The sequence below is a fragment of the Nannospalax galili genome, unplaced genomic scaffold (genome assembly GCF_000622305.1).
Source record: "Nannospalax galili isolate Female #2095 unplaced genomic scaffold, S.galili_v1.0 scaffold713, whole genome shotgun sequence".
In the NCBI taxonomy this organism is placed as follows: domain Eukaryota; kingdom Metazoa; phylum Chordata; class Mammalia; order Rodentia; family Spalacidae; genus Nannospalax; species Nannospalax galili.
In genome coordinates, this window is record NW_008333780.1 from 431400 (window position 1) to 445163 (window position 13764).

At 42.1% G+C, this 13764-nt stretch overlaps 1 protein-coding gene across 1 annotated transcript in view; it reads right to left on the bottom strand.

The window, feature by feature from the left end:
- Positions 1–1316: 1316 nt before the first annotated feature.
- Zyg11b (zyg-11 family member B, cell cycle regulator) overlaps positions 1317–13764 on the bottom strand; it is a 68413-nt gene continuing 55965 nt past the window's right edge. Inside the window, exons 11-14 of the mRNA XM_008828425.3 lie at positions 10911–11108; positions 10731–10783; positions 4859–4956; positions 1317–2932 (exon numbers count right to left, since the gene is read on the bottom strand). Of these exons, the coding sequence (XP_008826647.1) occupies positions 2742–2932; positions 4859–4956; positions 10731–10783; positions 10911–11108 (540 nt within the window). The 3' untranslated portion in view covers positions 1317–2741. The remainder of the gene's footprint in view (positions 2933–4858; positions 4957–10730; positions 10784–10910; positions 11109–13764) is intronic.

The following is a 13764-nucleotide window of genomic DNA, read 5'->3' on the forward strand; positions in this document are numbered from 1 at the left end:
GTCATCTCCTTTTGTTCTTTTTCTTTTTTGGTTTCTTTGCAAGGGTACCAGATAACCAAAGCTGGTTCCAAATTTGCTATGTAGTTGGTGATGCTGGTATTACAGATGTGTGCCACCGTATCTGACTTCACTTTTCTGAAAACAATTTTTAAAAGCAAAAATCTAGCAGTAGCCTATAGGGAACATGCATTTTTGTCCTGAACAAAACATAAAATAGAAACTTGAAGCTAAATTTCTCATATAGTGTTTCCCTTAAGTATACTAGATAAACTTGGAAATGAAAAATACAGCTAATAACATGCAAGCTATCGTGGGCTTCCTACTGTCTCGGGCATTAAAATTGAGAGGGGGAGGCAACAAAATCCTTTGAAAGAATTTTCTGTTTTCTCTGGAATATACTTAATCTGTGAAAAATTCATCCTTTTGTTGTTGAGACCGGTCTCACTATGTAGTCCCGGCTACCCTCAAGCCTGCAGCAATCCTGTCTCTGCCTCTCTAGTGGTGGGATCATGGGTGTGATCAACCAGGTCACTTGAAAATTTATCTTACAGCTTTAAAAATCCTTAAATCAATGAAATCAGAATTGAGCCATGGTTTAATACAGCTTTTAATAATTGCAAATATCTGTATTCTTTCAGTTTAATGCAGTTTTCATCCCTATGTAGGAACTTCAAAAATTTCAAGTCTGGCTACTATGACATATGTAAAATGTATGAACCATGTGTCAGATGTCAGCATAGTAACCAACCACCTTGCTGCTAGCTGTTGGCTTTTTTAGACAGGGTCTCTCATGTAGCCCAGGCTGGACTGGAATTCACAATCCTCTTGCCTCCACTTTCCACGTACTGGTGTGTGCCACCATGCTCAGTTTAAACTAGCACCTTTCTAAATTGAAATATTTCTGAATAATTTAAACATCTCTTTTAAAAATTCTTATTGGAAACATTTTAGACATATACAAAAATGTGGTTATCAGAAATTATAGAGTGAATCTATTCATAAAATATAATTTATTTTGTTTTGAAACAGGGTCTTGCTAGATTAGCCCATGCTGGCCTTGAATTCCAGGACCCTTCTACCTTAGTGTTTTAGATTAAAAGCATATGCTAACAAGTCCAGCTTAAAATAAAACTTTTGTTTTGTTTGTGAGAAAGAGTCTCACTATGTGAGCCAGGCTGGCCTTTAAGTCTGAAGCCCAGGCTCATCTTAAACTTGTAATCCTCCTGCCTCAGTCTTCAAAGTACTGGGCTTACAGGCATTAACCACCTTTTTTTTTTTTTTTGTCTTTTTGGGACAGGGTGTCCCTGTAGCCCCAGATGGCCTGGAACTCACTATGTAGACCAGGGTGACTCAAAGATCTGCCTGCCTCTGCCTCCCCAGTCCTGGGATTAAAGGCCAGTGCCACAATGCCTGGCAAAACCATTTTCTTTTATTGATTCAACTAGAACCCTCCTATTTAAAATTAACAGCAGTAGATTTCTCCTTTTGCATTTATGGCAGTGAGGTGTGGACATACTTTTCTGACATGAAAACAGTGAAGATATACTTTTTTTTGAGATAAGGGCTCACTGTGTAGCCCAGGCTAGCCTTAAACTCATGGCAATCCTCCTGCTTCTACCTCCTGAGTGCTAAGATTATAGGTATGAGCCAATAAGCCTGGCAGATACACATATTTGACCAAAAGAAAATTAACTTATTCTTTTTGTTTTTTATGGTGCTGGGAATTGAATTCAAGGGTTCATATATGCTAAGCACATGTACTACCACGGGACTACACCCCCAATTAGGTTAACTTTTTTGGACAAAATTTCCTATTGTTAACTGTAGTTTAACAAAGAAGGTTAACACCGTGAATAGTCTCTATTCCATTCAACAAAAATGACTTTGTGACAGAAGGAATGAAAAAAAAGGCTAGTTTTAACCAAAGACTTTGAAAAAAATTCCCACTTTTACAACAACGTGGCATAGTATTTCAAAGAGGCTTTAACACAGAATGCTGTAATGTTTTATACTGTGGTATTGGGGACGTATTTCCAGAGCAGCCTGCAGTCTATGCAGAAATAGCAGCCCATGCTTCCAGTCAGAGATGGAGAACAAGTTCCCTGCTGCAGCAGAGAGGGCTCCGCAAAGACGGCCTGCTCCACTCTAAGAGCTCTACCACAGAATCAATTCCAATTCCTTTCAAACTCCGTTCTTTCATAGTTTCTCTATCATATTTCTCTGACAGCTATCCAGGCTCCAGAAAGACAGTAGCTTCTACAGAGACAGCACAGATTTCTACTCGCACAATGTAGGCGCCTTATGAAAGATAGGCAGAGAAGGAGGGCATTTTATACAGAAGCGGTGTAAAACTCACAACTGAGCAGTGCTGAAATCAAGTCCACAGCTCTGCTGAGGCTGCGAATTACTTGGAAGGGACTCTGAGAAAAGTCTGGCCTATGGGTTCGTGCAAAGTTATCATAAAACTGTAGAATGTCAAGCACAGGTAGGTTCAAACACTGAAAGATGTGGGAAGTTTCCTAAAAGACAACAATGAAGAGACCTTTCTTGCCTTATAAGTTAAAAATCACAAGACAAATCAGAGACTGTTCACATGGGCAGTACTGTACATTATCAATCCCAAACTGATCACATGACTCTCACCACAGACCCCACCCCCCAACACCATAGAGGGTAATATTCCAAATGAATCAACCACAAAAAGGATTCCTGACACTCAATTATCCAATTATCTATGGCTATCAATTTAGTCTGGCCTGGGGCTGCTTTTTACAGGGAGGTGGCCTCCCGTGGCGCACAATGTGTTTTTCTAAACTGTCCAGAATGGCCACAGCAATCTGTTGGACATGGGGGTCGGTCTGCTCATGTTCTTTGATGTTGTATAAATGCTGCAGTCCTCCTTCTTCAATAAGCATGCTGCAATACCTTGAAGCTGAAGGAAAATACAAGATTCTCAGAATATTTACATTATCCAACAAAAAATGAGGTCTTCAGAACTTAAAAAAAATTGTGTATACATGCCCATGCCACAGAAACCAGAGGAGAACATCAAGTAGGTGTCCTGTATCTCACTCTACCTCATTCCCTTGAGATGGAGTCACTGAGCCAGAAGCATATTGCTGTTTGGCTAGGCTGGTGGCCAGGGAGCCTCAGCCATCCTGTCTCTGGCCCCTAGTGCTGGGGATCCAAACTCAGGTCCTCGTCACTCTTACCCACTGAGCCATCTCCTAGTCTTTCAGAGCTTTTTGGATTAGACTTTAGCAGTTTTGATACACAAGTAACATGCTACTGCTTGATAAATACACCACAGTGATGTTATATCTATAGTACAAGGCCACACGTAAATAATAATCAAAAGTAAGTAAATATTTTTCATCCTAATCCTAAAACAGACTACCTAGAAAAGAAAAATGATCAGAATGACAAGTACTCTTCTAGGTATCTCACCCCAAATCACAGAGGTAAACACTGCCTGAATGTCTTCATTTCTTTTTTTTCTTTCATTTTCTGGAAAGGTTGTCTTGCCAGGCTAGCCTCAAACTCCCCAGTGCTGGGATTACAGCTGTGCACCACTATTCCTGGCTTTCTGCATGGTTTTTAATACAGTACTAGGAATCCAAAGCCAAGTATTCAAGCCTGCTAGGCAAACATTCTATCAGCTATAGCCCCAGGCTTCATTTAAAAAAAAATTCTTATGTGTATGCATGTATTTATTGCCTGCATGTATGTAAGTGCACCTGTGTCATGCAATGCCTGAGGAGGTCAGAAGAGGCCATCAGATCCCCTGGAACTGGAGTCACAGACAGTTGTTAACTGCCATGTGGGTGTTGGGATTTGAACCCAGGTCTTCTGCAAGAACAGCCAGTGTTCTTAACTGCTGAGCCATCTCTCCAGCCCTGGTTTTTGGTTTTTAAAAATATTTTATTATTTTTATTTTATGTATATGAATGTATTGCCTGCACATATGTATTGCCTCCATGATGTAAGTGTACCTGTATTGTGCAATGCCTGAGGAGGCCAGAAGAAGGCATTGGATCCCTCTGGAACTGGAGTTACAGATGGTTTTTAGATGCCATGTGAGTGCTGGGACTCAAACCTGGGACCTCTGCAAGAGCAGACAGTACTCTTAACAGCTGAGCCATCTCTCCAGTCCCAAAAGTTCTAACTTTCACTAGCAGTTAATAAAGTTATTCATGCAGAAGTATATACAGCAGAAGACTGCTCCTTTTAAAAAGCATTTGTTATTTTTGTGTATGAGTGTATTACCTGCATGTATGTAAGTGTATCCATGTTGTGCAGTGTCCACAGAGGTCAGAAGAGGGTTGTTGGATCCCTTGGAACTGGAGTTAAGGACAGTTATTAGCCACCATGTGGGTGCTGGGAATCGAATCCAGGTCTTCTGTAAGAGCAGCCGGTGTTCTTTACCACGGAGCCAGCTCTCCAGCCCTGGTGCACATTTTTAAACCCCTTTTAATCCCTGCACTTGGGAGCCAAAGGCAGGTGAATCTCTGTGAGATTAAGGCAAGAAGGGGCTACAGGGGTGGGGGAGAGGCTTTTAGGGTTGAAGATTTTGTGTTAGTGGGAAAGTGGTTGCCTTGCATGTTCTGGGTTGTAGGTTTGATTCCCAGTACTAAAAAAAACCCAGGCATGCTGATACATGCCTATAATCTCAGCACTCAGAAGCCTGAGGAAAGAGGACTGTTATGAGTTTGAGGCCAGCCTGAGCTATACAGTGAGTTTTAGGCCAGTTTGCTGCCAGGTCTACATAGGAAAAACCCTTTCTAAAACCCCTCCCCCCAGAGAGGACTTTTCCTGTGAAAGGAACAAGAAAACTATAGTTCTACTTTTTGGTACATACGATTCTTGCTGCAGACATGTTGCATGGCCCAAACTGCCCACAGCTGGACTCCTGGTGTTGTAAAACAGCCAAGTAGAGGAAAAAATGGATTAAAGGACCTAAAGATTCAGAAGAAAAAAAAAATCAAAGTTACATGCATAGTATCATTTTTTGGTCTTTTTGTGACAGGGTCTCCTTGTAGCCCCAGCTGGCCTGGAACTCATTATGTAGACCAGGCTGGCCTTGAACTCACAGAGATCCTCCTGCCTCTGCCTCCCGAGTGCTGGGATTAAAGGCGTACACCACCACGCCCGGCTTGCATAGTATCATTTTCTAAGCAGTGATTCTCAAACTTTCATTTAAGAAAATACATGTTATTTCCAGATTAATATAAAGGAGCAATAGAACAGCTTTTCTTTGTCATGGCCATTTTAGAAGAGATGGTATTTAGACATGTCTAGGTACATGAGAGGCGTTTAAAATACTGCACTAAAAGAGAGAAACAGGGACTGGAGAGATGGCTCAGCGGTTAAGAGCACTGACAGCTCTTGGAAAGGACCTGGGTTCGATTCCCAGCACCCACATGGCGGCTATGAACCATCCTTAACTCCAGTTCTAGAGGAATCCAACGTCCTCTTCTGACCTCCGCGGCACTGCATGACATGGGTGCACTCACGTACACGCAGGCAATACGTAAATTTTAAAATATATATTTTAAAAAAATAGAGAGAGAGAGACAGCAGAACCTCTTTTATCTACCTCTTTTGTAAGCACGCTTTCCCTAACACTCTGGGCCTCTCTAACACCGGGCTTCCTTACTCTCTTCTCTACAGCTCTCCTCCCCACCATGGGGCTGCTGGTCTGCCATGTGTCTGACTTCCATGTCTTAAAAATCATACAGCTTTTTTTCGGTCTCTCCTCCATTCTTCTCCTCTGGGCAGCTGCTGAGATTTACAGCTTGCCCACCTGGGAGTTTTTCTTTTAAACGCTAATAAAATTATCTTCAATTTTCAGTAAAATAAAATAAAACACTGTACTAAAAGAGAAAAAAAATTCTTTCAAAAGGTTTTGGGGTTTTTGTGTGTGTATGTGTCTTAAAAGATACACATTTGTTTTTCTCTGATATTTGAAAAAGTAGACTTTAATATTACAAGAGGTAAAGGTTACCATACATTAATACAATTATTCACCAAGGAAATAACAACTGCACATATGTATGAAGCAAAGCAAAGGTTGGGGCTGCTAGTTTCATAAAACAACCACAGTCTAAGTTCATAAGACTTTGTACCAAAAATGAAAAATCTGCCTGGCCATGGTGATGCCTGCCTTTAATCCTACCACTCAGAAGCAGAGGCAGGCAGATCTCTCTGTAAGTTTGAGGCCAGCTTGATCTACCCAGCAAGTCCAGGCCAGCTAGGGCTACATCGTGAGACCCCATCTCATAAAATAATAATAAGGGGCTGGAGCGATGGCTTAGTGATTAAGAGTACTGGCTGCTCTTGCAGAGAACCAGAGTTTGGTTCCCAGAATCCACATGGCAGCTAACAACCATCTCTAACCCCAGTTCCACAGGATCTGAAATCCTCTCCTAGCTTCCTCAGGCATTGCATACACATGGTGCACTTATATACATTCAGGCAAAACATTCATATACATTAAGAAAGAAAAGGAAAGAAAGAGGAAGGAAGGAAGGAAGGAAGGAAGGAAGGAAGGGAACGAAAGAAGAAAGAACGAATGAACGGACAAAAGACCCTGAACAGTTAAAGCAATATAAGCAGAAAGAGCAATGCTGGAGATATCAGAATATTTGACCTCAACTATACTACACAGCCATAAAAACAAAACAGCAGTGTTGGCACAAAACCAGACATGCTGACTGAGAGAATAAAACAATGGACCCAGAAATAAACCAACAAAGCTATAACCACCCAATCTTTGACAATGGTGTCAAAACCATACATTAGAAAAAAGGTCTCTTCAAAAAATGGTGCTGGGGCCAGGTGTGGTGGTACACGCCTTTAATCCCAGCACTTGGGAGGCAGAGGCAGGTGGATCTCTGTGAATTCAAGGCCAGCCTGGTCTACATAGTGAGTTCTAGGACAGCTGGGGCTACAGGGAGACCCTGTCTCAAAAAGACTCCCCCCCCCAAAAAAAAATGGTGTTGGGAAAACTGGATGTCCATATGCAAAAGAATGACATCAGAATTGAGATGGCTCAGTGTTTAGTGTTCGACAGTAGACCTGATGACTTGAGTTTAATCCCCATGAGTTTGATCCCTGGGACACACAAGGTGGAAGGAGAGAACTGACTCACAAGCTCTCCTCCACACATGTACTGTGGCATACACAGACAGGCACACACAATAAATATAAAATATAAAAAATAATGGCTGGGCGTGGTAGTGCATGCCTTTAATCCCACTACTTAAGAGGCAGAGGCAGACCGATGTCTGTGAGTTCAAGGCCAGCATGGTCTATGTAGTAAGTTCAAGGCCAGCTGTGGCTACAGGAAGACCGTCTCAAAAAGACCTGTGTGTATATGTGTGTGTGTGTGTGTATGTTGTTTTTCTAAATTTTTTTAAAATTTATTTTTATTTTATGAAGTGCTTTGCCTGCATGTACGTAAGTGTACCTGTGTCATGTGATGCCTGTGGAGGCCTGAAGAGGGCAGCAAATCTTCCGGAACTGGAGTTACAGACGGTTGTGCTGCCAATACAAAATCCAGGTCCTCCGCAAAAACAGCCAGTGCTCTTAACCTGTTGAGCCATCTCTCCAGCCTTCCTGCCCTAAATAAATTTTTTTTTAAAAGCTTCTGCACAGCAAAGAAAACAATCAGTGCAGCAAAGGGACAGCCTACAGAATGGGAGGCAATTTTTGCTAGTTATACATCTGTCACAGTTAGCATCAGTTGTCTATTTGACTCAAATCTAGAGTCACCTGGGAAGAGGGGACCCTCACCTGAAGAACTGCCTTGATCAGGCTGGCCTGTGGCCATGTCTGTGAGGCATTTTCTCCTCCCCCTACCTCTTTCTTTTTTTTTTTGAGACAGGGTCTCACTATGAAACCCTGGATAGCCTGTAACCTACTATGCAGAGCAATCTGGTCTTGAACTCACAGAAAAACACCTGCCTCTGCCTCTGGAGTGCTGGGATTAAAGGCATGCACCACCAGGCCAGGCTGTGAGATATTTTCTTAACTGATAATTGATGTAGGAGGGCCTATTCCCCTGTTGGTGGTAACATCCCTAGGGAGGTGGGCCTGGGCTATATAAGAAAGGTCAATGAACCTGAGCCTGGGAGGTAGCTAGTAATCAGCTTTCCTCCATCACCTGGCTCATTTCCTGCCTTTCAGGTTCCTGCCTCCACTTCCTTCAATGATGGACTGTCAGTTCTAAGATGAAATGAACTCTTTCCTCCTTAAGGTCATGGTGTTTGCCACAGCAACAGAGAAGTAAACTAGAACAGGGGGATTAATATAGAGTTTATGAAACCTCCCAAAATTAAACACCAAGTAAAGGAAATAATCCAATCAGTAAACGAGCTGATGAAATGGACAGCTCTTTTCTTTTTCCTCTTTCTTTTCTCCCTTCCCCCTCTTTTCTGTCATGAGACATGACCTCATGTAGCCCAGGCTGACCTCAGATTTGCTATGTGGCCGAGAATGACCTGATTCTCCTGCCTCCACCTCCCTAGTGCTGGGATAACAGGTGTGTACCACCACGCCTGGTTTTATGTGTTGCTTCACATACACTAGGAAAGCATTCTACCAAGTGAGCCACACCACCAGACCCAGAATAGACAGTTGTCAAAGGAAGAATTATAAATGGACAATAGATATTTGAAAATGTATTTAACATTCTTAGCCAATGGGAAATGCAAATTAAAACTACACTTAAAGGCTGAAGAGATGGTTCAGTGGTTAAGAGCACTGGCTACTCATGCAGAGGACCCAAGTTTGGTTCTTAGCATCCAGAGGGCAGCTAACAACTGTCCTGACCCCAGTAGCAGGGGATCCAGTGCCCTCATCTGGCCTCCTCGGGCACTGCATACATAGTACACTTACATTCATGCAGGCAAAATACTCATACACATTAAAAACCCTCCATTTAACCATTTTAAGGGGCTAGAGAGATGGCTCAGTGGTTAAGGACACTTGCTCTCGCAGAGGAACCAAATTCAGTTCCCAGCACACACATTTGGTGGATCACAACTGCCTATAACTCCAGTTCTAGGGAATCCAACACCCTTTTCTGGACTCCACAGGAACCTACACACATGGTGCACACACAGATAAACAAGCACACACATACACATAAAATAAATAAATCTCTAGAAGCAAAAAACAAAAGGAAAGAAGAAATTCCAATATATAAAGTATACAAAAACCAACTGAACAAACACCACAATTAAGTTAAGTTGCCTATGATAGCCCACACCTGTAATCTCAGCACTAGGGAAGTAGAGGAAGGAGGATTTTCTTTTTTCAGAAAGGGTCTCACTAGTTCTGGCTGTCGTAGAACTTGCTATGTAGATTGTGTGAGAGAGAGTGAGTGAGCGAGCAAGAGAGAAAGAGAAGAGGTGTGTACATGCCCCAGTAAGTGTAGAGAAGTCAGAGGACAACTTTCAGGAGTCTGTTCTCTCTTTCCACTGTGGCTTCCAGGGATTTCCCCTTCTCCCCCCACCACCTGATGAGCCATCTCACTCACCTCTGTCTCTTGAGTTCTGGGACTATAGCTGTGAGTTACTGCATTGGACCTTAAGATACACATTTTCAACAGCTTGATTTAAAAACTAAGAAACAGAGAAGCTAGGTGATAACTAACTGGTAGAGCACCATGGAGAAAGTCTAGAATGGGTCTGTTTGTACTGGTCTAAACAAAAATGAGTTAAAGAAAGTAAGGAAGTGGGGTTCAGCAGTTAAGAACACTGGTTGTGGGACTGGAGAGATGGCTCAGTTAAGAGCACTGACTGCTCTTGCAGAGGACCTGGGTTCGATTCCCAGCACCCACATGGCCACTACGAACCATCCTTAACTCTAGTTTCAGGGGAATCCGAAGCCCTCTTTTGACCTCCGTGGCATTGCGCAACATGGGTGCACTCATACATGCAGGCAATACACTTATATACATAAAATAAAAATAGATAAAATATTTTTTTAAAAAAAGGAACACTGGTTGTTCTTGCAGAAGACCTGGGTTCGAATCCCAGCACCCACATGGCAGTTAACAACTGTCCATAACTCTAGTCCCAGGGGCTCTGACAGCCTCTTCTGACCTCTGCAGGCATTGCACAACACGGGTGCACTTACCTACATGCAGGCAATACACGCATACACATAAAATAAAAATAATAAATAAAAGTTAAAAAAAAGAAAATGAAAAAGTAAAAAATGTCAGCACCCGCATTATGAAGCAGCCAATAAAAATAAGGTATAGACCAGGTATGGTAGCACAAGGCTTTGATCCCAGCACTCAGGAGGCAGAAGCAGGCAGATGTCTGTGAGATTGAAGCCAGCTACATAGTGAGCTCCAGGCCAGCTGGGGCTACACGGAGACCCTGCCTCAAAAAAAAAAAAAAAAAAAAAATCAACAACATTTCAAGAGCAGAGAACAAACTTCCGGGGCTTGCCTTCAACAAATGTGGGATAAAGGAGGGAATGATGACTGAATAGTAGGTGGGAGAAAGTAAGTCAGAATACTTCTTCTCCCCTTGATCAGGGCCTTCTTCTGTAGCCCAGGCTGGCTGCAATCCTGCCTCAGCCTCCTGAGTGCTGGGATCAAAGGCATGCACCACAGTAAGTAGCTACTTTACTTCATTCAAAGCCAGTACTACTAAGAGATTCATGAAGGAAAGAGTATAAGAAAAATGACCAAGGTACTTAGTCATCCTAATTACCTGTATGCTACCATTTCACACTCTGGAGTTGGCCATTTCAAAATAGCTGAATGCTAGAAGACATAAGACACAGAATATATTACAGTATTTTTTAATCACATTATTTCATTATGAGGCTTTAATGGTTTAACCATCACGCAGGCAGTTTATATTGTTCCAGAACACACCAAATGACCCTACCAAATCATCAAGAAGAGAATTCCTCTGACTACGGCTCAATGTCCAAGCTTGTTCACCTCTGGATATCAAATGGGCAATAATTCCAGCTGCAAAGTAACTGACTTCCACTTCAACACTGTGTAGAAGACCACTGATGTGATCTATAAAGTCCTTCCACATTAATTCAGAATGCAGTTCTTGGACTTCAGCTATATTGTTCTGGAAAAAAAAGTATGAACATTAAAGTCATATCTATAGGAAAAGGCTAAGAGAACTATATTCAGACTCTGCAAAACAAACAGTACATGGTGATCTCTGGGAGAAGGGTATGCAATTTGGGCAGTTTCAAGATTGCAATGAAGTCAAGGGGAACCCAAAGAAAACCAGAGTTTGATTAAATAAAGGAGGTAGAAATCACAGCTCAGGGTATACAAGCTATAAAACCGTATACAACTGAGTATTGGAAAGAGAAAAGCTCCAGAAAGGGACAGAGAGAGAGCTGTACACACAGATGCATATTCCTGTATAGAGGTCTCTTCAAATGGTTGCCTGAATAATGATGTGATGTGACAGGACAGGACAGCACATGATGTGATGTGACAGGACAGGACAGCACATGATGTGATGCGACAGGACAGGACAGCACATGATGTGATGCGACAGGACAAGACAGCATATGATGTGATGTGTGACAAGTAGGACAGCACATGATGTGGTGTGACAGGATAGGACCTGACATGACGTGGGTTAAGTTTCCACAAGGTTAGGGAAAAAAACCCCAGCAACCCAGGAAGCAGTATACCAACATCAAAGTCACAAAGGCCTAGAAATAGTTGATGTTTCCACCAGTCAGGGTGAGGAGATGGCATAATAAACAAAGCATTTGACAGCAGTAAGTAGTAGCCATAGAGTAAAGGCTGATCTGACACCATTTAGCAAAGCAAATAAATAAACTTCAAAAGGAGCACTCGGGGTGGAGGGCATAGCTCAATTGTAAAGCAAATGATTATCTGATGTGCAGGTAACTTAACAACATACCAGTATAAAGTACAAGATTCTTCAAAGGAAAATAACAAAATCTAGTAATCAATAATATACATTTCCCAATGACTGGCATCAAATAAAGAGCAGCAGAAGAAAATAAAAATGAAACAAGCAAAATAAAAAAAAATAAGTAAAGTTAACAAGCATACAAAGGGGCAGAACACGGGTGCACTTACATATATGCAGGCAATACACTCATATACATAAAATAAAAATAATAAATTAAAAAAATTAATCTTTAAAAAAAAGAAAGATTATCTTCTTGAAGAGAGACTCTAGATAGGCTGACTCAATTCTGGTGGATGAACTTGTACTGAGGGACATCTCAGGACACTAACTTTACATAGTAGGCCTTAATACAAATGACAGAATGTATGAACTCCAGTGGGAGGGACTGTGGGAGGCGCCAAAGGGGGAGAGGGAAGGGGATATAAAGATGATTTTATGTATAAAATACACAAAAATCCAAAAAAAAATTAAAAAAAAAAAAGAAAAACCCAGGCTGGGAGTAGTGGCACATGCCTTTAACCCCAGTACTGGGGAGGCAGGGGTGGATCTCTGTGAGATTGAGGCCAACAAGTCTGTACAGGAAGTTCCAAGTGAAGTGGGGCTACAGGGTGGCCGTCTCAACAGACCCACAAAGAAAGAAGCAAAACACACACACACACACACACACACACACACACACACACACACACACCACCCAAAACAAAACCAAAAAAGACCCTTCTGCCAGCATTGCATACACAGGTGCACTTACATATAGGTAGGAAAAACACATAAAATTAAAATAACTTTTTTAAAAATTTCATTTATTTATTTTTATATGTATGTTTTGCCTGATTGTACGGGCACCATGTGCATGCAGTACCTATAGAGGCCAGAAGAGGTGTTGGATTCATGGAACTGGAGTTACAGACAGTTGCTAGCCTCTATGTGGGTGTTGGATCCCCTGGAATTGGAGCAATGGACAGTTGTTAACTGCCATGTGGGCGCTGAGAACTAAACCTGGGTCCTCTGTAAGAAGAGCCATCTCTACAGCCCCCTTTTTCCTTTTAGAATCAAGGTCTTATGTAACCTAGGCTAGCCTTGAACTGTGCATCTGAGGATTATCTTGAACTTCTGATCCTCCTGCTTCCACCCTCCACCTCCTAAGTGATGGAATTACAGGAATGTGTCACCACATCTAATTTTGTGTGGTGCCCAGGGTTTCATGCATACCAGGCAAGCATTCTACCAACTAAGCTACATTCCCAGTCCTAGCAGCAACTTTCTTTTTTTAAAGAATTTTATTTTATTGCTGGGTGTGGTGGTGCATGCCTTTAATCCTCGCACTCGGGAGGCAGAGGCAGGCAGATCTCTGTGAGTTCAAGGCCAGCCTGGTCTACATAGTGAGTTCCAGGACAGCTGGGGCTATAGGGAGACCCTGTCTCAAAAAAGACCAAAACAAAAAATTTTAATTTTATTTTATGTGTATACATGTATTGCCTGCATGTAGGTAAGTGCACCCGTGTGGTGCAGTGCCCGCGGAGGATAGAAGAGGCTGTGGGATCCCCTGGAACTGGAGTTACGGACAGCTGTTAGCTGCCATGTGGATGCTGGGATTCAAACCTGGGTCTTCTGCAAGAACAGCCAGTATTCTTAACCACTGCGCCATCTCTCCAGCCCCGTGCAACTTCTTTTGATAACATCATACATAGATTGTATTTATACAAGAAAATTGTTTTTGAGCATGGAGTAATGATCTCTAACCGAAGTCTGTTTTTCACGAGGTCTCTGAAGGTGATGAATTTATGAATGGAAACCATAGAGGATGTTAGACTCTCCTCCC